Genomic DNA, 24,532 nt, shown 5'->3' with positions numbered 1-24,532 from the left:
CCATCTCCTATCCTGAAATGTCTGTCTTGCAGAGAGGGACCAAAATAAACTCTTAAATCTTACTGCCAGATTCAGGAAAATATATTTTTGAAAGAGTGCTACAAGAGGATGTGGTGCTGGTCCTTCAAGAGTCACTCTCAACTCATCTGTCTATAAAGCCTAGAAAAAAAACCATCTCTATGTATTTGACAATACTTCAGAATGTTATTCTTATTAATTGAGGGTCATTTTTTAGGATTTTTTGCCGAAGCAAAGTCTCTGAGAACCTGACACACTGCACTTCTGGAGACTCAAGGTAGGTTGCAGTTCTGGAAAACGGTGGCGCTGGAGACTAAATGGTTCCTGATGGTTTCATATCTGATTCTTAACATTAATTCTTACTTTTTTTGCAATTAACATGCATCTTTTCTCCTCCACCTGTTTTTTCTGACAATGCAGATGCAACAAGCGTTTTTCTGTTCGGTGGTCATGCCTTAACTTTGCAAATTGCAGTATTGCATTAGTATTGCATCCTTCTCATGGGCATTTAATAGTTTTTGACTTTTCAGTCTGAGGTAAATCTCTTTTTTGGCTCATTTTATCTGTAAAAGAAAATGTGCCTAATAATTCTGCACACCTGAAAATAAGGAGTTTTTCACTTCCAGCCTTCATGGACAATTATATATCAATTATAAATAATTAAATACAAAATGAATAGTAGTTATTAAGATTGATGTGGTTTGGAATTATTCAAATGTGCTTGGGAAAAAAATATGACAAGAATATCAACTTGCCTAATAATTCTGCACTCCTTGTATGCTTTGATAACGTCATAGAATACAAGTATTTTATCACTACACATTAAGACAGATAGAAAAATGCATTTCAACATTTGACAAATTACACACTTCAGCATTCATTTAAAACTATTAAGGACATTGCATCCCTCATAGTATGAGCCCTTTAAGAGAATATTTTTATTGATACAATAGGCATGTTCCTGCTTGCCTATACACACAAATCAAATAATTCTGATGCCAAATGATTAGGTCATGTTATAAATGATTATTATTTGCATACTGTGGCATCGTAATGGCACTAATTAACAGCCGATTTATTCTGCAAACCAAACAACTGCTGTTTAACGATTTGTAATGATGGTCATTATTCATCCAGACACACAGAGTGCCGTTCCCGAGAGATTAGCAGACATGAGATGAGCTGTTTTACAGCAGCGGGGGACCAGTCCATCTCCGCTTCACGCTGATTATTTGTCTCGTGCAGTAATTAAAAGCGTTGGCTTTTAATCAAACGCAGTACTTCGTTAATCTCCATTTAACATGCTTTCAGCCTGGAAGTGTGAGGAGAGAAGCTCCAGATCTCTGACATGCGAGAACTTTTCCAATCAAGGATGAATTGGGATTGAGTAAATCTCTGATTAAAGACTATTGAAGTGCTTTACATCACAAACTGAAGCTGTTTTAGTGTTTTGTGTTGGTTTATCCTGCAAAACACAGTGAGGTGAAAGATATGACCACAATTGATCACTGTGAGATTGATGTACAAATAAAATGAAATGGCTACATCTTTTGTATTAAACTTCAAGTTTTATCCAATATTACTGTAGATCTAAATGTCAGATTGCCCTCTTGGCTCAATATGAAGGGAAAATAAATCCTTTTAATTGTGTATTATCAGAGTATATAGTAATGTTTTAACATTTTCAATATGCTTTTATTTATTTACTAAATGTATTTAAAAAAAGAAAACCATTGAGTGTGAATGCACTTTTGCTGCATAACTTAATGTCCATAGCACAAATGGTGATGTTATATGCAGTGTTATTTTTAGTATTATTTGTATGCTATATTATAGTATTTATTAATATTTAGAATTTTCTCTAATTCCCTTATTTTCCGTTATTTTTATTTTAGTTTGTTTTGTAACTTTGGACTTTTGAACTTTTGTCAGTTTTTTTTATTTATTTATCAAGTTTCTATTTAGCTTTAATCATATTTATTTACTATATTTTTACTTGCCATTTCTTTGTAATTATTTGTCAAAAATTGTTTTGCATTAAATCCTACACCATTTTTAAAATGAACTTAAAATTATTTATTTTAATTAGTTGTCAAGCCAACATTTTTTAATCTATTTTATTTTGTTATTATATTATTTTATTTTTTATTTTAATATATTTTATTTTAATTTCAAATTGAATGTTTTAACTTAATAAAAAATTAAATTACATTTAATTTCAAATTTACCCTATTTCTTTAAGTGAACTTAAACTTGTCAAGCCAACATTTTTGTCTCTTTTGTTATTTTATTTTATTCTTTTATATTTTTACTTTAGTTTAATTTAAAATTTAATGTAGTTTAAATGTCATTTAAAATTGACACAATTTTTAAGTGAACTTTAGTTAGTTGTCAAGCTAACATTTTCATCTATTTGATCATTTTATTTTTTATATTTAATTTACAATTTAATATATTTTAGTTTAATTTAATTACATTTTAATTTAAAATTTAATTTAATTTAAAATTTACATTTTTAAGTCAACTTAAACTTATTTTAATTAGTTGTCATTTTTTGTTTTAATTATTTTATTTTATATGTTTAATTTTAATTAGTTGTTAAGTCAATATTTTTAATCTATTTTATTTATTTAATTTAATATTTAAAGTATTTTAATTTAATATTCAATTTAATTTATTTTTAAGTGAACTTAAATTGATTTATTTTAATTAGTTGTCAAGCCAGCATTTTTTAATCTATTTTATTTTGTCTTTATATTATTTTATTTTTTATTTTAATATATTTTATTTTAATTTCAAATTGAATGTTTTAACTTAATAAAAAATTTAATTACATTTAATTTCAAATTTACCCTATTTCTTTAAGTGAACTTAAACTTAAGTATTTTAATGAGTTGTCAAGCCAACATTTTTGTCTCTTTTGTTATTTTATTTTATTCTTTTACATTTTTACTTTAGTTTAATTTAAAATTTAATGTAGTTTAAATGTCATTTAAAATTGACACAATTTTTAAGTGAACTTTAGTTAGTTGTCAAGCTAACATTTTCATCTATTTGATCATTTTATTTTTTATATTTAATTTACAATTTAATATATTTTAGTTTAATTTAATATTTAATTTAATTACATTTTAATTTAAAATGTAATTTAATTTAAAATTTACATTTTTAAGTCAACTTAAACTTATTTTAATTAGTTGTCATTTTTTTGTTTTAATTATTTAATTAGTTGTTAAGTCAATATTTTCAATCTATTTTATTTATTTAATTTAATATTTAAAGTATTTTAATTTAATATTCAATTTAATTTATTTTAAGTGAACTTAAATTGATTTATTTTAATTAGTTGTCAAGCCAGCATTTTTTCATTTATTTTATTTTGTTATTTTATTGTTTTATTTTATTTTATTTAATTTAATTTCATTTAATTATTACTGATTTAATTTTTAATGGTTTCAGTTAACATTGACAACATTGTTAAAAAATTGTTTGGTTTTACACCAAAGTTTAATATGTGGGAGTTGGTTCAAATCTTTAACGCTTAAATGTGAGCCATAGTCATGCTTACTTTAGCAAACACCATTTATAACTCTTAATGCATTTCGTTTTTACAAAGAAATGGATCTTACAGCTGGTTAATCTTTATGGTCAAGAGGTCAACTGGATGAACTAATGAGTGTTACTCTGACCTTAGTTCCTGAACATTAGCCTAGTGGTAACCTTTGACCTCACTGGCTGCCCAATAAACACTATCAAGCCTTTTAAAAACAAGTTGGTAAAAATATCACAATGTGGAAGTTCTATTATAGCAACAGCGAACCAAGACATGCTGACTAAACCTGCAGCTTACATTGAGCCACTGCTGCCATTTGCTGCTTCTGTTTTCTCACACTGATGTTGTTTACTCTCTTCAGCCGCAGTCTGGATAGTTTTGAGTCCAACACAGGTAAAAATGTCGTTCACCTGAGCTGTAGTGACATGTGCCATCCGTCATCATTCACTCTTTCGAAGCACCATGATCATCCATGACTGTAGTCCAGTTCTCCATCTGTAGTGTCCTTCCTCACGGCTCAAAACCCTGTCCGGTTCTCACATCTGTTCAATGGGATTTCGAGGACTTTACGACAGGGTTCTTTGCCAAGAGTTGTAGAAACATCACTTGGATTCATCTTCATGTTTTCCTACTTCATCTTGTGATCAGCCGTCGGTTTTTCCGCCACTGCCTTGTCGCAAAGTCTGGTACTATAGACTTTATTCTGGGTAAATGCTGTATTTAAAGTAGTATATTAACTTATTGTCGATATTTATCATCTTTATGTTATTCTTTTATGAGTGGAATAATCGTAAATGTTTCTTAAGCAGCAAATCAGAATATTAGAATGATTTCTGAAGATCCAGATGTGGAGTAATGATGCTGGAAATTCTGCTTTGCATCACAGAAATAAATTACATTTTAAAATATATTCAAATAAAGATGAGTTACTTTAAATAGTAAAAATATTTACTGTTTTTGCTGTACTTTGAATCAAACAAATGCAGGCTTGGTGAGCAATCAAATACAATCAAATAGAAAATTTGTGTAAAATAAATTGTAATAATATTTCAGAATATTAGAGTTTTTACTGCATTTTTGATCAAATAAATGTGTTGCTGAAACTTTTTTTATTTAATTTTATTTGATTTTAGTTATTTTGTTTAAACTTTATATTTTTTAAAATTAATTTTTAATTTAATTAAATCTTTTAATTTAATTTAACATTTAATGCAAAAGTTTGATTTAATGAAATTAAATTTATTTAATCTAAAATTCTTGAAGCAAGCTTAAACATTTATTTTTAATTAGTAGTCAAGCCAACATTTTCGTCTATTTTGGTGAGTTTTTTATTTAATTTCTTTTGAGTTATTTTGCTATTATATATTTTTAATTTAGTTTTATTTAAAATGCAGTTTGATTTAACATTTAATAAAAAAGTTAATTTAATTTAACATTTAATTTACATTTTAATTTTAAATGAAATTAAATGTATTTAATCTAAAACGTACACAATATTTTAAGTAAAAAATAAAAATTTATTTTAAATTAGTTGTCGAGCCAACCTTTTTTGTCTATTTTAACTTTTTATTTGATTTGATTTTACATTTTATTTTTTATTAATTTAATTAATGTAGTTTTGTTTAATTTAATTTCATGTAACATTTCAAATTATATTAAAATAATTAAATTAAATTTAATTTAGAATTTACACTATTTTTAAGTGAACTTAAACTTATTTATTTTAATTAGTTGTCAAGCCGATTTTTTCATCTATTTTATTTTAGATTTAATGTTATTTGATTTAATTTAAAATGTGTTTTTAAATTTTAATTCAAACTTTTTTTTTTTATTAAATTAAATTTTATTCATTACTGAAATTTTTATTAGTTTTAATTAACAATAACAACATTGTTAAAAATGGTTTGGTTATACACCAAAGTTTAATACCTTAGCAAACACCATTAACAATGCTTAATGCATTTAGTCTTACAAAGAAATGGATCATACAGCCATTTAATCTTTATGGTCAAGAGGTCAACTTTTTTCAGAAACATAATATGGCATCTACCTTGACTAAAGTGCAGTGAGGTTGTGTGGCAGTGTTACCGTAGCGATATTCCCAGAGATGTTCTTGTTTTTTGGTTCTTTTCCACAGCACACTTTTCATTCCTGCTCCTCAGAGGTTTGATTTCACATCATGTGACATTCAACCACAGAGTTCTGTCTCTATATTTAGGATATTAAAGAACAAAAGACTACGATTCACTGGTTCATGCATATTTTGTGCAACTTACAGTCTTCTGTCTAGGGATGGGAATCATAAGGAATTTAACAATTCCAAATCTGCTTTATGATTCAGTTAATGATTCTCTCAGTACGTTTAGAGGAAGCTGATGTTCTAAAAGAATAATACTTATGTAAATATTGAAGTACTACCAAAACTCTGCTGTGACTGTTTGAATCTTTAACCACAAGACTCATGATTCAAGACATCACTGATGTTTGATTCTTTTTGAATGATTTGTTAAAAAGACACAAAGCAGACTGATCACTCTGATATGGGGAACGTAATAGAAAGACATACTATCCATTTATTTTATTCATATTATTTCAGTGTCTAGCCTTTATTTCTCATCTTATTAAATGTAGTTATAATTAAAAAAATAATTTTAATTGTGATTCCCAACCCTACATATGATGCTTTTATGCAGTTTTTTTTTATTAAGCTAATTACATATTGAGCTATTAGTTTTAGATTTAGGCTTGTTTTAAAATATTAAATATATATGTAACATATAACATTTACCAGTTTTTTAATGTTAAATATATATATATATATATATATATATATATATATATATATATATATATATATAATATTTCAAATATTTTGGCGAGCCAACATTTTTTTCAACTCTTTTATTTTTTAATTAAATTTAAAATTCAATTTAGTTTTATTTAATTTAATTTAACATTTAATTTAATTTAAAATGTGCACAAGTGAACCTAAACTTATTTATTTGAATTATTTGAATTAATAGTTTTTTCAGACTATTTTAATTTCATTTAATTTGCAAATTAATATATTTTAATTTCACTTAGTATTTTTTATTTAGTTCAATTATCAAACTAAAATAAATGAAAATTTAAATTACATTTTATATTTAAATGCTGAATTAAATTAAATGTTATATAAAAAAATAAATAAAATAAAACAATAAGACAACAAAATAAAATGTTGGCTTGACAACTGCTTATTATTTTGTTATTTTATTGTTTTATTTTATTGTTTTATTTTATTTTTAATGTAATTTAATATAATTTAAAAATTAATGTAGTTTAATTTAATTAAATTTAACATTTAATTCATTTCAGCATTTAACTAATATAAAATGGCATTTAAATTTTCAATTAATTTAATTTAGTTTGCTACTGGTTCAATTTTTTCAATAGTTTCAGTAAACAATAACAACAATGTTTATATTTTATTTTAAAATTTAATGTAGGTTTATTTAATTTAATTTAAAATTTAATTTAATTTCAAAATTTACACAATTTTGTAAGTTAACTTATATTTATTTTAATTAGTAGTTTTTTGACTATTTTATTTAATTCAATTTAATTTAAAATTTAATTTAAATTAGTTGTCAAGCCAACATTTTATTGTATTTTATTATTTTGTTATATATATATCTTTAATTTTATTTAATATATTTTATTTAGTTTAACATTTAATTTAATTCAATAATTATTTTATTTAATTACATTTTTAAAAAAGTTTAGTTTAGTTTTCAAGCCAACATTTTCGATCTATTTTATTTTATTTTATTGTTTTATTTTATATTTTATTTTTAATTTAATTTAATTTAAAATTTACTTTAATTTAGCATTTAACTAATATAAAATTTTCAATTAATTTAATTTAGTTTGCTACTGGTTTAATTTTTTCAATAGTTTCAGTTAACAATAACAACATTGTTTATATTTTATTTTAAAATTTAATGTAGGTTTATTTAATTTAATTTAAAATTTAATTTCAAAATTTACACAATTTTGTAAGTTAACTTATATTTATTTTAATTAGTAGTTTTTTGACTATTTTATTTAATTCAATTTAATTTAAAATTTCATTTAAATTAGTTGTCAAGCCAACATTTTATTGTATTTTATTATATATTTATATATATATATATATATATATATATATATATATATATATATATATATATATATATATATATATATCTTGAATTTTATTTAATATATTTTATTTAGTTTAACATTTAATTTAATTCAATAATTATTTTATTTAATTACATTTTTTAAAAAGTTTACACTATTTTTAGTGAACTTTAGTTTTCAAGCCAACATTTTCGATCTATTTTATTTTATTTAATTGCTTTATATTTTGTTTAATGTAATTTAATTTAATTTAAAATTTACTTTAATTTAGCGTTTAACTAGTATAAAATGATATTCGTTAAATATTATTAAATTATATTTAAGTAAGCTTTTCATTTAATATTTATATTTTATTTTATCCTAGATGAGCGCTGTCCATTCAGTCAATCTTGTTTTCTCTGACATGACAAATACAAATGAACGCTTATTTTATACTGTCTTTAAAATGTAAGGAAGAGCTCCAGATCAGAAGTTTACCATGCATATTTAAAGTGTTGTTTCTGGTGTTTTGCATATGTATTCCCTGCTCTCTACATGATGTGAACCGCTACTGATGTTGTGAGGATGTTTGCTGCCCTGTGTTTTTCGCTTGAACTCATTCTCTGTGTGTGTGTTTTCTCCCAAGACTCGCTGAGTCTCGGACTAACCCCCAGATGCTGGACATTGGGGTAAACCCTCAGGACTACAACCCTGAAGAGTGCTTGTCGCCTAGCAACTGGGACAAAGCCGAAGCTGAGGCTGCCGACGCCGAGGACGCGTTCGGATTCTGATCGGCTGTTCTCGGAAGGAACGAGCTGATCAAACGACACAAAGGGAATCGAGCTCGCTGCTCGTCTCACCCGCGCCCCCTGGCGGCAGTAGCTGGTACCGTTTACACGCGGTTGGCAAACCCAACGAGATGAGTTCAACAAAAGCACAGACCAAAGCAATACAGTATAAACATTTTTAGTTTATTTTTTTGTTCATTTACTTTTAAGTATAATGATATTAAGAAATGTCTGTTACTATAGGTTGCTTTTAATTTTTCCTTTTTATGTGTATGAATAAATACAAAATGTATGTATATAACAATAACTGTATAAATATTTGCTCATTTATTATTATTAATATTATTATTTGTTATTATTTTCAATGGATTTGATTGCTGAGGCTAGCTTTGCGATTCTATGCAGTCGAATGTTAAATATATATTGAGGTTTATTTGCAATTTCGGGGTAATGCATACTAAATTTCATGATGTTTGAGGTTTGTGTGGAGTTGGATTGTGTTTTTTAAGTGCTGAAGTGGTGATGGTTTTGCATACGTGAGTTGTCTGCCCTCAGATGTGTGAAAACGAATGGATAAGCAAACATTACAGCATACAATATTGGACCGAAAAAGAGAAGGCAGGGTATTTAAATGAGACAATCTTATTTTTTTCTATTAAAATGTATTTTTGCACTCCTCTCTGCATCTCTCTCCAGAGCTCACGCTTTCATTTCAGGATCTTTCTGCTTATTGTTTATTCTTCATCCAATAAAGCACTGTGGAAGTCATGGTATCAGATGGTATTGTAAGGACTTTAAAGAAAACCATGGTATTAGCATCATGTTAGTGTTTAAAAAGCAAAAACATTGTATTACCATGATGTCTATGGTATGTTTTATGGAAATGGCCCAAAAATATACCCAAATGTACCTAATTTCAGGTTGAATTTACGTACAGCAATATATTATTTACTTGTCTACTTTACTTTTGTCGAAATATGAACATCATAAACTAGCAACGAATTGATATTTAACACTGTGGATTTGATTGAAAACAATGCAGGCAGTTCTTTTGTGGTTTACATTGACGTTCTGTGTTTTTATTAGACTTCATAAGTGAGTTTCTGTTTGCATTATTCATTTCATGTTCATAAATTAAAACTGTAATGAAAATGCTGTTGTTTACTGTTTTGTGTAGACATATTACCTCCCTCTAGTGGTGAAACTAATGCAGTGCCTTTATGATTATGCTTTGTCATGAGAAATTCCGACTTATTCTGTGGGGGGAAAATAAGGGTATAATATTTTTCATATTGTGATTTTCTTTGTGTGGTTTCATTTCAGTGGCTGTACACTTCCAGTCAAAGGTTAATGTTTTTTTTTTTTTTTTTTTTTTTTACAAAGTCTCTTCTGCTCACCAAGCTTTTGAAATACTTTTATTATTTTGAAAAATGTTTACTGTTTAAAATAACTGCTTTCTTTTTGAATATATTTTAAAATGTCATTTATTCCTAGGATTTCAAGGCTGGATTTTTAGCATCATTACTCCAGTCACATGATCCTTCAGAAATCATTTTAATATTCAGATTTGCTGCTCAAAAAAACATTGATTATTATTAATATGTTGAAAACAGCTGAGTAGAATTTTTTCAGGCTTTTTAGATGAATAGAAAGTTCAGAAGAACTGCAAATATTTTGTAAAATTATAAATGTCTTTATCATCACTTTTGATCAACTTAAAGCATCCTTGCTTAATAAAAGTATTAATTTCTTAATTTATTCATTTTAATGATGCTGAAAATTTAGCTTTGATCACAGGATTAAATTACATTTTGAAATATATTCAAATAGAAAACAGTTATTTTAAATGGTAAAAATATTTCAAAATGTTCATATTTTGTATCAAATAAATGCAGGCTTGGTGAGCGGAAGAGACTTCTGTAAAAACATTAAAAATCTTACTGTTCAAAAACGTTTGACTGCGAGTGTATATATTAAAGCATGCGGTTGAAATAGAAATCTTTCGTAACATTATAAATGTCTTTAATCATCACTTTTGATCGATTTAAAACATCTTTGATAAATAAAAGTATTAATTTTTATAATTTCTTATTTAACATTTTAAAGTCAGCATATTCAAATGATTTCTGAAGGATCGCGTGACACTGAAGACACTGAAGTAATGATGCTGAAAATTCTGCTTTGCGCACAGAAATAAATTACATTTTAAAATATATTCAAATAAAAATGTGTTACTTTAAATAGTAAAAATATTTACTGTTTTTGCTGTGCTTTGAATCAAACAAATGCAGGCTTGGTGAGCAGAAGAGACTTCTTTAAAAACATTAAAAATCTTATTGTTCAAAAACTTTTGACTGTTAGCGTATTAAAGTATGCGGTTGAAATAGAAATCTTTCGTAACATTATAAATGTCTTTATACTCACTTTTGATCGATTTAAAACATCTTTGATAAATAAAAGTAATAATTTTTATAATTTCTTATTTAACAATTTAAAATTAGCATATTCAAATGATTTCTGAAGGATCGCGTGACACTGCAGACTGAAGTAATGATGCTGAAAATTCAGCTTTGTTCACAGAAATAAATTACATTTTAAAATATATTCAAATAAAAAGAAGTTACTTTAAATAGTAAAAATATTTACTGTTTTTGCTGTGCTTTGAATCAAACAAATGCAGGCTTGGTGAGCAAAAGACTTCTTTAAAAAACAAAAATCTCACTGTTCAAAAACTTTTGACTGGTATTGTATTTTATTAAATATAAAATGATCACAACTGTTTTTCATGTTGGTTTTTGCAATTTACTGAGCAGTAAAAACTACAGCTTCATAAATTTTGAAGCCTAAATACATTTAACAGAAAAAAAAAACTATGACTAGTAGTGTATTCTGTTTTGTTTGAGTCCAATAATAATATTTCTCATATTTTGATTTTGCGTGGTTTCATTTCAGTAGCTATACAAGTCATTATTCAGGTGTTAATGAATAATTTTCAAGAGTCATTTATTAATATTCATAAGTCGTGCAATGTAATAGTAGAGTGTATACAAGAACTTTCAGTACTTTTCGCTCACCGCTGGTCAGAGTAGACCTGAGACAGTCGTTTGATATTGTTGGGGAGAGTATAGTTTGTATTTTATGGAGTCACGTAAACTCATTTTATATTCTTTAAAAGTATAGTCGTAAAACAAGAGACAAAAACACCACGTTAAGCGACCGACTTACGAACGTCGACCTTTGAGCCAATCAGCTTGGAGAACTGACAGACCCTCATTACGTAATTAATATTCATGAGGTCCGGTTTTCACCAGAATAATTTATACGTATATTACCTTAATTTTTCTATTATAAGGTCAGTTATTTTAACTTAAGTATTTATATTAATATTTCAAATATTGTGAAACAAAATCATAAAGTAAAAATTTTAAAAATCACATGTTCTGGCTTCCAGCCAATCAGAAGACGAGGTGCGGTTGAGAAGTTATAAATATCAGGTGTAACCTGCACTATGTAAGTCGATGCTGGATGTGAATAACTGAAGTTTATGGAAGCTTGATTAATACTTCGAAACGGAACATCTAATTGTATCCGACAGGTAAAATTTAACACTAAATTCTTTCATTACTATAACTGTCAGTATAGAAAATGGTGGATTTTACGGTTTTTACAAACCCATAGTCACACATGTCACCAAAACCCGCTTTTCTGTTGTTTGAAACGACGATCAGTTTGCGAGTCACTCAACTTTTAAACTTTTACTTTCATGCTAGCGTTAATAACATGAACAATGGTTTGACCTGATGCATTTCTTTGTTTGCATTAAAAAAAAGTATTAAATATGCATCAAAATGGTAAATTAATGAGCCCATGCATTTAAAATGGACATTTGTCTAATCTCCTAACACATATTATGCTTCCTCAGGTCCATGCACTTAGGCCCAGACCACAAGTTATGTCTCTTGCTTGGATAAAACTGACTAGACACTTCTTTTTCCTCTTTCAATCCTGATTGATTAACAGTTTGCATAAAAATGTCCAATGATTCATCTTTTCATTTAAAACCACTATCAGCATACTCACACATGGTGTGCTCCAAGCAGCAGTACAATGCCAACAGCCCGGTTTACAACATACAAGTTCACATTTCCAATAAACAAACCGAAACACGTAAAAGACGACTGGACGATTCATGTTTCGACGAGACCTACGAGACCCCCATAAAAAGACAATGCATCACAAGAACATTTTCCCCGGATCAGGGTTACTTTTCCGTGGACTTTCAAACAAGACTCCAGGGATTCACACCTCTGCAGCCGTTAATAATATCAAAAGATGTCACCCCGCCTCGGTCAAAGGTCAATCAGCCTGTGACCCCTGTCATGTCCACCCCTCTGTCCAATTTCAAACACAACTGGATGGATCAAGGCCGGGAGAGCCTTCCCTCCCCGATACCGGTTCTGAAATGGGACAGAGAGGTTCCTGCGGCTGAAATATCGTTGCGTGCGTCTTTAAACTTTGATATTTGCAGTTCTGTTTCATTAGTTGGCTCTCAGGGACCCGTGAAGGGTGAGGTCAGGGAGGTCTCATGCGGTCTTATCCCAGTCCATGAATCAAAATCCCACGTCGTTCCCCCTGAAACTGTTGTCCCTGTGAAAGAGGAAGAATTAGTGTCTGTCAGTCAACAGGCAGGGCCTGAGGTGAGCCTGGGAAATGGAGAAACCACCGGAGACAGCTTTGAGAGCACCCTGCCACTTCAGGTCCAGGTTTGAGCTCCATCCTTTATGCACTTGAGACATTTTGACTAGTTTTTGTTATTTACTCTTCCTGATGTTGTTTTAAACTGGTCTGTTAGTATTTTGTTCATGATTGAGAGCAAAACGAGTACATTTGAAGCTTTTTTTCCAGTGACCATTCTTATTGGCAATTGGCATCACATTTCAAGGAAAAAATAAACAAATTAAAAATTCTATATTCTTTTGAATCCATATGATTTCCTCATGTGGAAAACAGACCAAATTTAAACTCTTAGAGAGTGCTTTGACATTTTTGTAGGCCAGAACCTGGAAACGAGTTAACATTTTAGTTTGTTTAGTCTGCCTTTAGTTTTTTACTTTTGGTGAATGTATTTTGGCTTTAGAATTAGAAAGATGTAGCTTTTACTGCTAAGTAAATTGCAAAAACCAGCATGAAAAGAGTTAAATGAAAAATACACTACCAGTCAGAAGTTTTTTTATTTGTTTTTTTAATATTAATTGATCAGCAACCAGTGAGTAGCACACAAAGCATATTACAAATTAAAATCCCAGCAAAAAGGTCAACAAAAACAATAATTAATAATAATAAAAAAAAATAACAGAAAAAGAAAACACACATAGGATATTCATCATAACACATAAAGGAGGGAAACAAGAGGTATGTAGAATTTTATTTTTAATTTTTTTTATAAAGAGGTCTCTTCTGCTCACAAAGCCTCCATTTATTTTATCCAAAGTACAGCAAAATCTGTGAATTTTGGAATATTTTTACTATTTAAGATAACCGTTTTCTATTTTAAAATGTGATTTATTCATGTGATTTAAAAACTGAATTTTTAGCATCATTACTCCAGTCACATGATCCTTAAGAAATCATTCTAATATTCTGATTTGCTGCTCAAATTTTTTTTATTATTATTATTATTATGTTGAAAACAGTTTAGAAAGTTCAGAAGAACAGCGTTTATCTGAAATGGAAATATTTTGTAACGTTATATGTCTTTGTCATCACTTTGTCAATTTAAAGCATCCTTGCTTAATAAAAGTATTGATTTCTATAATTTCTCTCTCAAAAAAATTTAAATACATAAATTATACTGACTCCAAGCTTTTAAATAGTGTATAGTGTCACAAAATTTCAGATAAATGCTGATCTTTGGACACTTCTGTTGATCAAAGAATCCTGAAAAAAACTGTTTTAAATATAATAATAATAATGACAATAATAATAAAAATAGATAATGATAGATAATAATGATTTCTGAAGGATCGTGTGGCACTGAAGACTGGAGTAATGATACTGAAAATTTAGCTTTGATCACAGAAGTGAATTTTATTTTAAAATATATTCAAATAGAAAGCAGTTATTTTAAATCCTAAAAATATTCCACTATATTGCTGCTTTTGCTGTATTTTGGATCAATTAAGCAGATTGGTGAGCAGAAGAGACTTCTTTAAAGAAACTTCTTTTATTCTAAAGTGTTTGACAAATGACATGGTTTTTTTTATCAAATGAAATGGTACAGTATACAATTTTGTTATACTGTAAGTGAACTTTTTTTATGACTGGACTTCATTATTCTCTCTGTGTTTTCCAGATCTTACCCTAATGTTGCAGTTTCAGCATGTGCTTTTGATCATTTATCAGCCATTTGTGCTCCCACTTTTCTGTGTCATTGTTAAACTGTCCCTTTGCCTATTGAGCAGGTGAAGTCTAAGGTCATCGTTCCGGACAGCACACAGACTGCCAGCAAACCTGTGGTGTTGAATGAAGAGGAGTGGGAAAGACGGAAGAAGACGTATGTCGAGTCCGTAAAAAGACATATGAAAGAAAATGGAACAGCAAACGGTACCACGTTTTACATAACACTATGATTTCTGCTTCAAGGTGTGTAATTTGTGTGAGCAAAACCTGTCTCCAATTGGTTGACAAAGAACTTGCGTTATTAGTTGATTCCATGTTGCCGAACTGGCCATGATGCTTAAATAAACAGAAGTTTTGGTGGTCATCGTGTTCACTTATACGTTTCTCTTAATTTTAAAGGAAAGTTTATCTAAAACTGAAAGTTTGCTGAAATGTTCACCCTCAGGCCATCCAAAATATAAATGAGTTTGTTTTTGCATCAAAACAGATCTGGAGAAATTCAGCATTACACCAATAGATCCTCTGCAGTTGAATGGGTGCCGTCAGAATTTGAGTCCAAACAGCTGATAAAAACATCACAATAATCCACAAGTAATCCACACCACTCCATTCCATCATTCAGCAGGAGAGAAATATGCACAGATTAAGCAGCATTTCCAAGCCGATGCTGTCCAAAACAATTCTAAACAAATATGTTGGTGGATTTTGATGTTAAAAGGATAATAGTTTTTTTTTTTTTTTTTCCTGGAGGGATCGTTATTGTGGATGTTTAACAGGAAGCAGTGGTTTAAAGTTAAATTCGCCTTAATTAGAGATGTGTTTCTTAGAAACATGCAGCTTTTCACTTCATAAGACATTAATTGATGGACTGGAGTTGGGTGGATTATTTAAGTTTTTATGGTAGTCATAGTGTTCATGCGACCAGTTCATCTAAAAATTTAAGTTTGTTAATCTATTCACCCTCAGGGCATCCAAGATGTAGATGAATATTTCATCAGAACAGATTTGGGGAATTTACTCACTCACTCACTCACTAATGGATCCTCTGCAGTGAATGGGTGCCGTCAGAGTGAGAGTCCAAACAGCTGATAAAAACATCACAATCCACAAGTAATCCACAACACTCCAATCCATCAGTTAACATCTTGTGAAGTGAAAAGCTGTGTGTTTGCAAGAAACAAATACGTCATTGACATTTTATCTTCAAGCTGTTGCTTCTGGCCATAATAGTCCAAAACGATATTGCTTTATCCAGTGAAAGAAAAAAAATCTGAATCAGGAGAGAAAAATGCACAGATCAAGCACCATTTACAAGCAAAACATTTCTTAACAAATATGTTGGTGAATTTTAATGTGAGGACAATGGCTTTTTCACTGGAGGACATGTTTATATGGAATATTGACTTGTATTTTAGCTGGAAGCAACAGTTTAAAGTTAAAATGGCCTTAATGATGGATTTGTTTCTTAGAAACATGCAGCTTTCCACTTCACAAAATGTTAACTGATCTGGACTGACTGGAGTGATGTGGACTACTTGTGTAGTATCGTTATGTTTTTATCAGCTGTTTGGACTCTCATTCTGACGGCACCCATTCACTGCAGATAATCCATTGGTGAGCAAGTGATGTAATGCTAAATTTCTCCAAATCTGTTTCTATAAAGAAACAAACTTATCATCTTGGATGGTGCCATTTATCAATTCTTATATAAATAACATGGTAAAGTTGCGTAAAATAAATCCTGGCATAAGACAAATTGCTGTTTATTATTTTAAAATCTATAATCAAATTGCTTTACTAGGTGCTGTTTAGGGCATGCAAGACTTGCATAGTTATTAAAAAGGTGTAACGCCATCATTATTGATGTCTGTCTTGTCAAACTACAAAGACTGCTAAACATTTTTTCAAAAAATATTGGTAACACTTTCTATGAAGCCCCTATTTATAACACATTATAAGGGTATTTCTAAGGCATTATGAATGCATAATGCATTATAAGAAACCTTATAATATGTTATATCATTTCAAGAATAATCATAACAACAATTATAATACATTATAATACTTGAGTATTTGAGGTTATAACTTTTAAGATTATGATGATTTATAACACACAATGAACGGCATATTAAATCTACTTAATTTATAATGGACTATATCATATTACATTTATTTTTTACATTATATTATGTTTTATTTTGATGGTCCCCTAAGTCTATTGACTATAAGCTTAAACTTTCTAACTACATGCCAACTAACACTCTTTAGAGTATCAGTAGGCTTAGGTTATGGTTAGGCTAGGTAGAAGGTTCATGTACTTGCAAAGTTACTTATAATATAACATAATAGTTTGTCTTTTGGGGAAACATCGAAATTTAGTGTTAGCATATATTCAGCATACTACTAATAATAATTACTGCTAGCTGACATGCAGTTGCAGACTTACTTATCAAAAGCTATCTGAAGGGTACCATCAAAATCATCAAACAGTTCATATTACACATTTATCTAAACTGATACCTGATCTTAGGGTTCTTTGGGAAATATTATTATAGTTACTTATAAGTGGTATTTGTATGCTTTAAGTAAAGTGACATGAGTAACATGGCAAGATATGAGGCTTATAATATGTTATAATTGAGGAGGTAATCATTCTCTTAAAAGCTATAACCACAAATAAGTAAAAATTATAATACATTAAAACTGTTCTTATGAATACTCATGAGATGATATAACATATTATAAGTTTTTTTTATAATGCATTATGCATTCATTATAATGCCTTAAGAATACCCTTATAATGTATTATAAATACGGGCTTCATAGAAAGTGTTACCAAAATATTTTTGAATAGATAATGGTTTTGTTCAGAGATGTCTAACTTGTGTATTTAATGTATCACCTAAATGCATTTTAGATTTTTTTTTTTTTTTTGTCAATTGTATTACTTTTGTTATTTTATTCTCGCAATGAAGGTGGCTGCTGACATGGTATTAAAAAATAAATAATAATAATCTTGGTTGACCTATATTTTCATTTTAGGTGAAGTATTCCTTTGCAGAAACATGATTGTGATATGTCTGTTGATTAGTGTTGTGATGTCTGTGTTGGCAGGTGTCATGACTGAGCTCCATACTTTAATGGACACCGTGGCCAGTCTTCAAACTGGAAGGAAGGGGCCACACTGGCAACACCCCTCAGACCTCACACGGAGGTAAATATCATGAAACCTGTCCAGAACATGTCCGGGACACATTTCACCCTAAATTAAAAGAAACAATTTTTGGGAAATGAAGCCTGTTTTTAGACTCATTAAATAGCAGGTCATATGGGTTTTCGAAAATATTTTTTTTTTTGCAATTTGTAACACAGTTATCCTTTAATATAAACGGTTTGCAATCAAAAAAGTGCATGATAAATAAAAGAATAGAGAGTCGACTCTGAGCCACCTTAATGAGTCGTCATGTTCTTCTGGCTCTTAGCGATATACGTTACTAGGTCATATATTAGCATATTTCCCGAAATACAAACTCTCTGACCTGCTCACAAACACTTCTAGTTAGTGTGTTTACATCAATACAAGAAGACGCTGTGTTCCATGATACAGCAATACAATTCGAACCTTTTGTTGTGTGCTTGCCATTTTACCAAAGACTGCTTTCTAATCTTGGCGAGTTCAACACAGGATTCGCTAAATTCTTGTTCATGAAAGATAAATCTGTACCTTTATTTGGAGCAACAAATTTAATTTAAATTTAATCATACTTAACCTGTAACATTAAGTATTAAGTTTTTCATTTGAGTGCTCAAAATATCACTTTTTTTCATGCTAATATGTGATGTATATCTAGTGCAGCTTTAGGTTTCCAGATAACCCAATATATTACTGTCTTACTGAAATAGTTCTGATAATTTGCTGTGAACCCTCTATTTCCTAAGAATGTGTTGATTAATGTATAGTCGTGGCCAAAAGTTTTGAGAATGACACAAATATTAGTTTTCACAAAGTTTGCTGCTCAACTGCTTTTAGATCTTTGTTTCAGTTGTTTCTGTGATGTACTGAAATATAGTTACAAGCACTTCATACGTTTCAAAGGCTTTTATCGACAATTACATGACATTTATGCAAAGAGTCAGTATTTGCAGTGTTGACCCTTCTTTTTCAGGACCTCTGCAATTCGACTGGGCATGCTCTCAATCAACTTCTGGGCCAAATCCTGACTGATAGCAACCCATTCTTTCATAATCACTTCTTGGAGTTTGTCAGAATTAGTGGGTTTTTGTTTGTCCACCCGCCTCTTGAGGATTGACCATAAGTTTTAAGATCTGGGGAGTTTCCAGGCCATGGACCCAAAATGTCAACGTTTTGGTCCCCGAGCCACTTAGTTATCACTTTTGCCTTATGGCACGGTGCTCCATCGTGCTGGAAAATGCATTGTTCTTCACCAAACTGTTGTTGGATTGTTGGAAGAAGTTGCTGTTGGAGGGTGTTTTGGTACCATTCTTTATTCATGGCTGTGTTTTTGGGCAAAATTGTGAGTGAGCCCACTCCCTTGGATGAGAAGCAACCCCACACATGAATGGTCTCAGGATGCTTTACTGTTGGCATGACACAGGACTGATGGTAGCGCTCACCTTTTCTTCTCCGGACAAGCCTTTTTCCAGATGCCCCAAACAATCGGAAAGAGGCTTCATCGGAGAATATGACTTTGCCCCAGTCCTCAGCAGTCCATTCGCCATACTTTTTGCAGAAGATCAATCTGTCCCTGATGTTTTTTCTGGAGAGAAGTGGCTTCTTTGCTGCCCTTCTTGACACCAGGCCATCTTCCAAAAGTCTTGGCCTCACTGTGCGTGCAGATGCGCTCACACCTGCCTGCTGCCATTCCTGAGCAAGCTCTGCACTGGTGGCACTCCGATCCCGCAGCTGAATCCTCTTTAGGAGACGATCCTGGCGCTTGCTGGACTTTCTTGGACGCCCTGAAGCCTTCTTAACAATGCAGTGGAAAGTTTTTTTTCGGGATTAAGTTAATTTTCATGGCAAAGGACGACTATGCAATTCATCTGATCACTCTTCATAACATTCTGGAGTATATGCAAATTGCTATTATAAAAACTTAAGCAGCAACTTTTCCAATTTCCAATATTTATGTAATTTTCAAAACTTTTGGCCACGACTGTAGACTGTCATTGCTCTAATGACTTCAATATTAATATACACACATTTTGTTTTTTGAACTGTATAGTTTCATCAGTTAGTCACGTTAACGCTCTGCTAATGTATCTACCCTTATTGTTTTGTTTTTACAGTTTAGCAGCTAAACTTTAGCTGTGGGCAGAATTTGCTTGTATATGGAGCAAAGCAGAGTAGGCTTATGGAATGGAAGTTAACAGACCTTAAGCTCAGAACTGCTTTGAACAAATTTTGAAATTGCAAAATGATTCTAATATTAAATGTATATTCTGAGAAAATTACAATCTTTTCTGACCTTAGATGGATTAAAACCTGTTCTAGGGGACTCCAACACAATATTAGGACACTTTAAAATGCCATATGACCTGCTGTTTAAGAATCGTTTGCACTGTGGCAGTGTTTTGTGACAATTCCGTACATTTGTTTCCCCCACCCAATTATTATCATAATGTGTTGATGTTTTATGAGTGGGTGAATAATGTGAATAATGTGAGTGGGTAATGACCAAATATAGATCAATACTTGCATGAAATAAACCTGACTTTAATTGGACTTATTAATTTAATTATTTATTTGGAAATATTAATAGAAAAGTATTGCGATATCTTATATATTTGTATATATGTAGCCAGATTGTTGATCATCGCTTAATCATAAAGTCTGGCTTACTTACCATCATACCTACAAACCCGTCACCATTCTGACACTGACATTTCAACATTGATGATAATCAGAAATGTTTGATGAGCAGCAAATTAGAATGATGTCTGGAGACTCATGTAACACTGAAGATTGGAGTAATGATGCTAAAAATTCAGGATCAAAGGAATAAGATACATAAAAAAACATATAGAAAATAGTTATTTAAATTGTAAATCTTTATTATTCCAAAATTTTGATCAGTACTCTTCATGTAATGTGTCTGTCAATGGAGCCCCTCCACTAGAGGGAGCCTTCAGACTGCTAAAACTGTGTAGCAATGTAAGATCCCATCAAGGAGACCAGATGCTGCTGTTTGAATAAAGGTCAATGGAGGAGGTTCCTCAAAATGCTGAATGAATCACTTTTTATAGAAACTGTTTATTAATAATTATGTAATAATTTGCTTCTGACTTTTGGCATGATATTTTTAGGTGGCTGTGTGCCGTATTTGGAAACCACTCAAACAAATCTGAAATATTAATTTAGTGTAGTAATCATTATCCATAAATCTTTTTTTTTTGAAAAATCACATTAAAAATATGAGTGTCAAATATGATCATCAGGCTTTCGAGGAACGTTTATTTGTTTGTCTCTCAATCTTTGTATTGAATTGCATTGTTTTGAAACTGCAGAGCTTCGATCATAAAATTAAGCATATTCTCAATTTCATCTCAGATGTATATGGAGATATAAACTGCATATATGTTTTGCATACAGTGAGGGAAACAATTATTTGTTCCCCTGCTGATTTTGTGCGTTTGCCCAATGACAAAGAAATGATCCGTTTATAATTTTAATGGTAGGTTTATTTGAACAGTGAGTGACAGAATAACAAAAAAAATCCATAAAATCACATTTCACAAGTTATAAATTGATTTGCATTTTAATGAGGGAAAAGTATTTCACCCCTTGTCAAAACCCTTGTTGGCAATCACAGAGGTCATGCATTTTTTTTGTAGCTGGCCACCAGGTTTACACACATCTAAGGAGGGATTCCCCCCCCCACTCTTTGCAGATCCTCTCCAAGTCATTAAGGTTTCGAGGCTAACGTTTGGCAACTCAATCCTTCAGCTCCCTTATATTTTCTATGGGATTAAGGTCTGGAGACTGGCTAGGCCACTTCAGGACCATAATATGCTGCTTCTTAAACCACTTTTTTGTTGCCTTGGCTGTGTGTTTTGGGTCATTGTCATGCTGGAATACCCATCCACGACCCATTTTCAGTGCTCTGGATGAGGGAAGGTTTTCACCCAAGATTTGACGGTACATGGACTTGTCTATCGTCCCTTTGATGTGGTGTAGTTGTCCTGTCCCCTTAGCAGAAAAACACCCCCAAAGCATAATGTTTTCACCTCCATGTTTGACGGTGGGGATGGTGTTCTTGGGGTCATATGCAGTATTCCTCTTCCTCCAAACACAGCGAGCCGAGTTGATGCCAAAGAGCTCGATTCTGACCATGACACTTTCACCCAGTTAACCTCTGAATCATTCAGATGTTCACTGGCAAACTTCAGATGGGCCTGTACATGTTGAGCGCTGCAGGATTTCAGTCCTTCACAGCGTAGTGTGTTACCAATTGTTTTCTTGGTGACTATGGTCCTGGCTGCCTTGAGATCATTTACAAGATCCTCCTGTGTAGTTCTGGGCTGATTCCTCACCGTTCTCATGATCATTGAAACTCCACAAGGTGAGATCTTGCATGGAGCCCCAGACTGAGGGAGATTGACAGTTATTTTGTGTTTCTTTCATTTGTGAATAATTGCACCAACTGTTGTCACCTTCTCTCCAAGCTGCTTGGCGATGGACTTTTAGCCCATTCAGGCCTCGTTTAGGTCTACAGTCTTGTCCTTGACATCCTTGGACAGCTCTTTGGTCTTGGCCATGGTGGGGAGTTTGGAATCTGATGGATTGATTGCTTCTGTGGACCGGTGTCTATATTACAGGTAACAAGCTGAGATTAGGAGCACTCCCTTTTAAGAGAGTGCTCCTAATCTCAGCTTGTTACCGGTATAAAAGACACCTGGGAGTCAGAAATCTTGCTGATTGATGGGGCATCAAATACTTATTTCCATCATTAAAATGCAAGTCAGTTTATCTTTTTTTATGCATTTTTCTGTATTTTTCATTTATTCTGTCTCGCTGTTCAAATAAACCAATTAAAATTATAGACTTAATTATTTCGTTGTCAGTGTGCAAACGTACAAAATCAGCAGGGGATCAAATATTTTTTTCCTCACTGTATAACATTTTGAACCAAGTTGGGTATTTTTTTTTGCTCAGCGTTGCCTCTGAATAAAACTGAAAAGTGTTTTTTGTCTCATCTATATATCATACTATACAAGTCAAAAAGCCTTACATATTAAAAACAATTATTTATTTTAATTTTGCATAAAGTTTCAATAAACTGTTCCATTTAAAAAAAAAAAAAAAAAACTTTTTTTTTTTTTTACTATTAACTCATGTCAGGCTTTACAGGATTAAAACAATGATGGAATTGTGGAAATGTTTGTAGACTTCGTGATCAGAATTTCTGTCCAACCAAGACTAATATTGTAAGTAATATCTCTCAGACAGAAAGCAGCAGTTACAGCTCTGTTCATGAATGTCTAGTTGGATCTCAGAGGAGTGAAACCTGTGATTTTCCCAGTTCTGCAGTCTTCCGTCGGTCATTGTGTTTTCTCTTCTCCTTGTGTTTGTAGGAATTATCTTCAGTCCCATCCCAGACATCAGTTAGTCTCCCTTGACGAGTGGCAAAATCGAAACAATCTTTCCCATCAACGCTTTGCTAAAGTGGCAGATGTTTTCCACAGGAGCCCAGTGCTCTGATTTATTTATTATTTTTACTTTCATTGTTGTATATATTTGTTGTTGTTTAATATCTTTTCTCTCTGTTGTTGGTATAAAGGTGAGGATCGTTGATTCATGAGGGCTGGTTAGTTGCTCACTGAGAAGTCTGATCTGTTTTTGTGTGTGTGTTTTTCTTTTTTTGTGATTTCACAGTGTGTGGTGTGTGTTTGTACTGCATGCTTTATTTTACTGGTGTTGGGAGTCCTGTAAAAAGAAATCTATATATAAATAGATTGTGTGTGTATATATTTGGGTGTAAATAGATGTGTAGTTTGATATTTATGTGTGTGGAATTTTGCATGATTCATATTCTCAGTTGAGCTGAGTTTAGTCCTTTACCCCAGCCAGCACTTATTCGCCTTTGTATTTACAGCTGCTGTAGTTTTAGTTTCATTTAGTCTAATTTGCTGTATATTTGATTTGTTATGGTTGCTTACTTTTTTGTTGTTGTACATTGTTACATGGTAGTACTTTGTTGTGTTTACCTTGTCCAGGGCAAACATTGCAGTGTTTCTTTAGCTGTTTTGTAAACTAATTACAGTTCCGTTTTTTTTTAGCATTAAATACATAAAGGGACATACAGATAAAAGATTTTATATTTTGTGAGCAGGAAAATATTCTGTTGAGCATCATTGTTACTCTCAAGAAGAGAATGTATATTGTCCTTTTGATTGGTTTTGTTCATTTGTTACATTTGCTTACTTAAAGCAGTTTTATACACTTTGTATATTTAAATTAAAATGTTTTCTGTATTTGTCTGTTTTTCTTCATGTTATTTATTTTTCCATATTCAGCTGCTGGTTATATCCACTTGATTTTTGCCGTAAAACTGCAAAATCTTGAATCATTTAATTTGCAAAATGATTCACGAACCCGCTCTGAAGTTCATTC

General features: G+C 30.9%; 2 protein-coding genes across 3 annotated transcripts in view; both read left to right on the top strand.

The window, feature by feature from the left end:
• Window positions 1-9,647, top strand: part of ldlrap1b (low density lipoprotein receptor adaptor protein 1b) — a 69,417-nt gene extending 59,770 nt beyond the window's left edge. Inside the window, exons 9-10 of one of the 2 annotated variants that reach the window (XM_073834841.1) lie at window positions 3,933-3,964; window positions 8,361-9,647. In XM_073834841.1, coding sequence (XP_073690942.1) covers window positions 3,933-3,964; window positions 8,361-8,407 — 79 coding nt within the window. In that variant the 3' untranslated portion in view covers window positions 8,408-9,647. The remainder of the gene's footprint in view (window positions 1-3,932; window positions 3,965-8,360) is intronic. The other variant, XM_073834840.1, reaches the window with a different exon arrangement.
• A 2,886-nt stretch (window positions 9,648-12,533) lies between these two features.
• LOC141325838 (uncharacterized) lies at window positions 12,534-23,620 on the top strand. The gene is made up of 4 exons (XM_073834568.1): window positions 12,534-13,265; window positions 14,964-15,105; window positions 18,016-18,115; window positions 23,494-23,620. Exons 1-4 carry the CDS (start codon window positions 12,534-12,536, stop codon window positions 23,618-23,620), a joined length of 1,101 nt encoding a protein of 366 aa, XP_073690669.1.
• The last annotated feature ends 912 nt before the right edge of the window (window positions 23,621-24,532 follow it).

The sequence above is a fragment of the Garra rufa genome, chromosome 2 (assembly GCF_049309525.1).
Source record: "Garra rufa chromosome 2, GarRuf1.0, whole genome shotgun sequence".
In the NCBI taxonomy this organism is placed as follows: domain Eukaryota; kingdom Metazoa; phylum Chordata; class Actinopteri; order Cypriniformes; family Cyprinidae; genus Garra; species Garra rufa.
The sequence above is the reverse complement of the archived record's forward strand: the minus strand, read 5'-3'. Positions and strand labels throughout refer to the sequence as shown.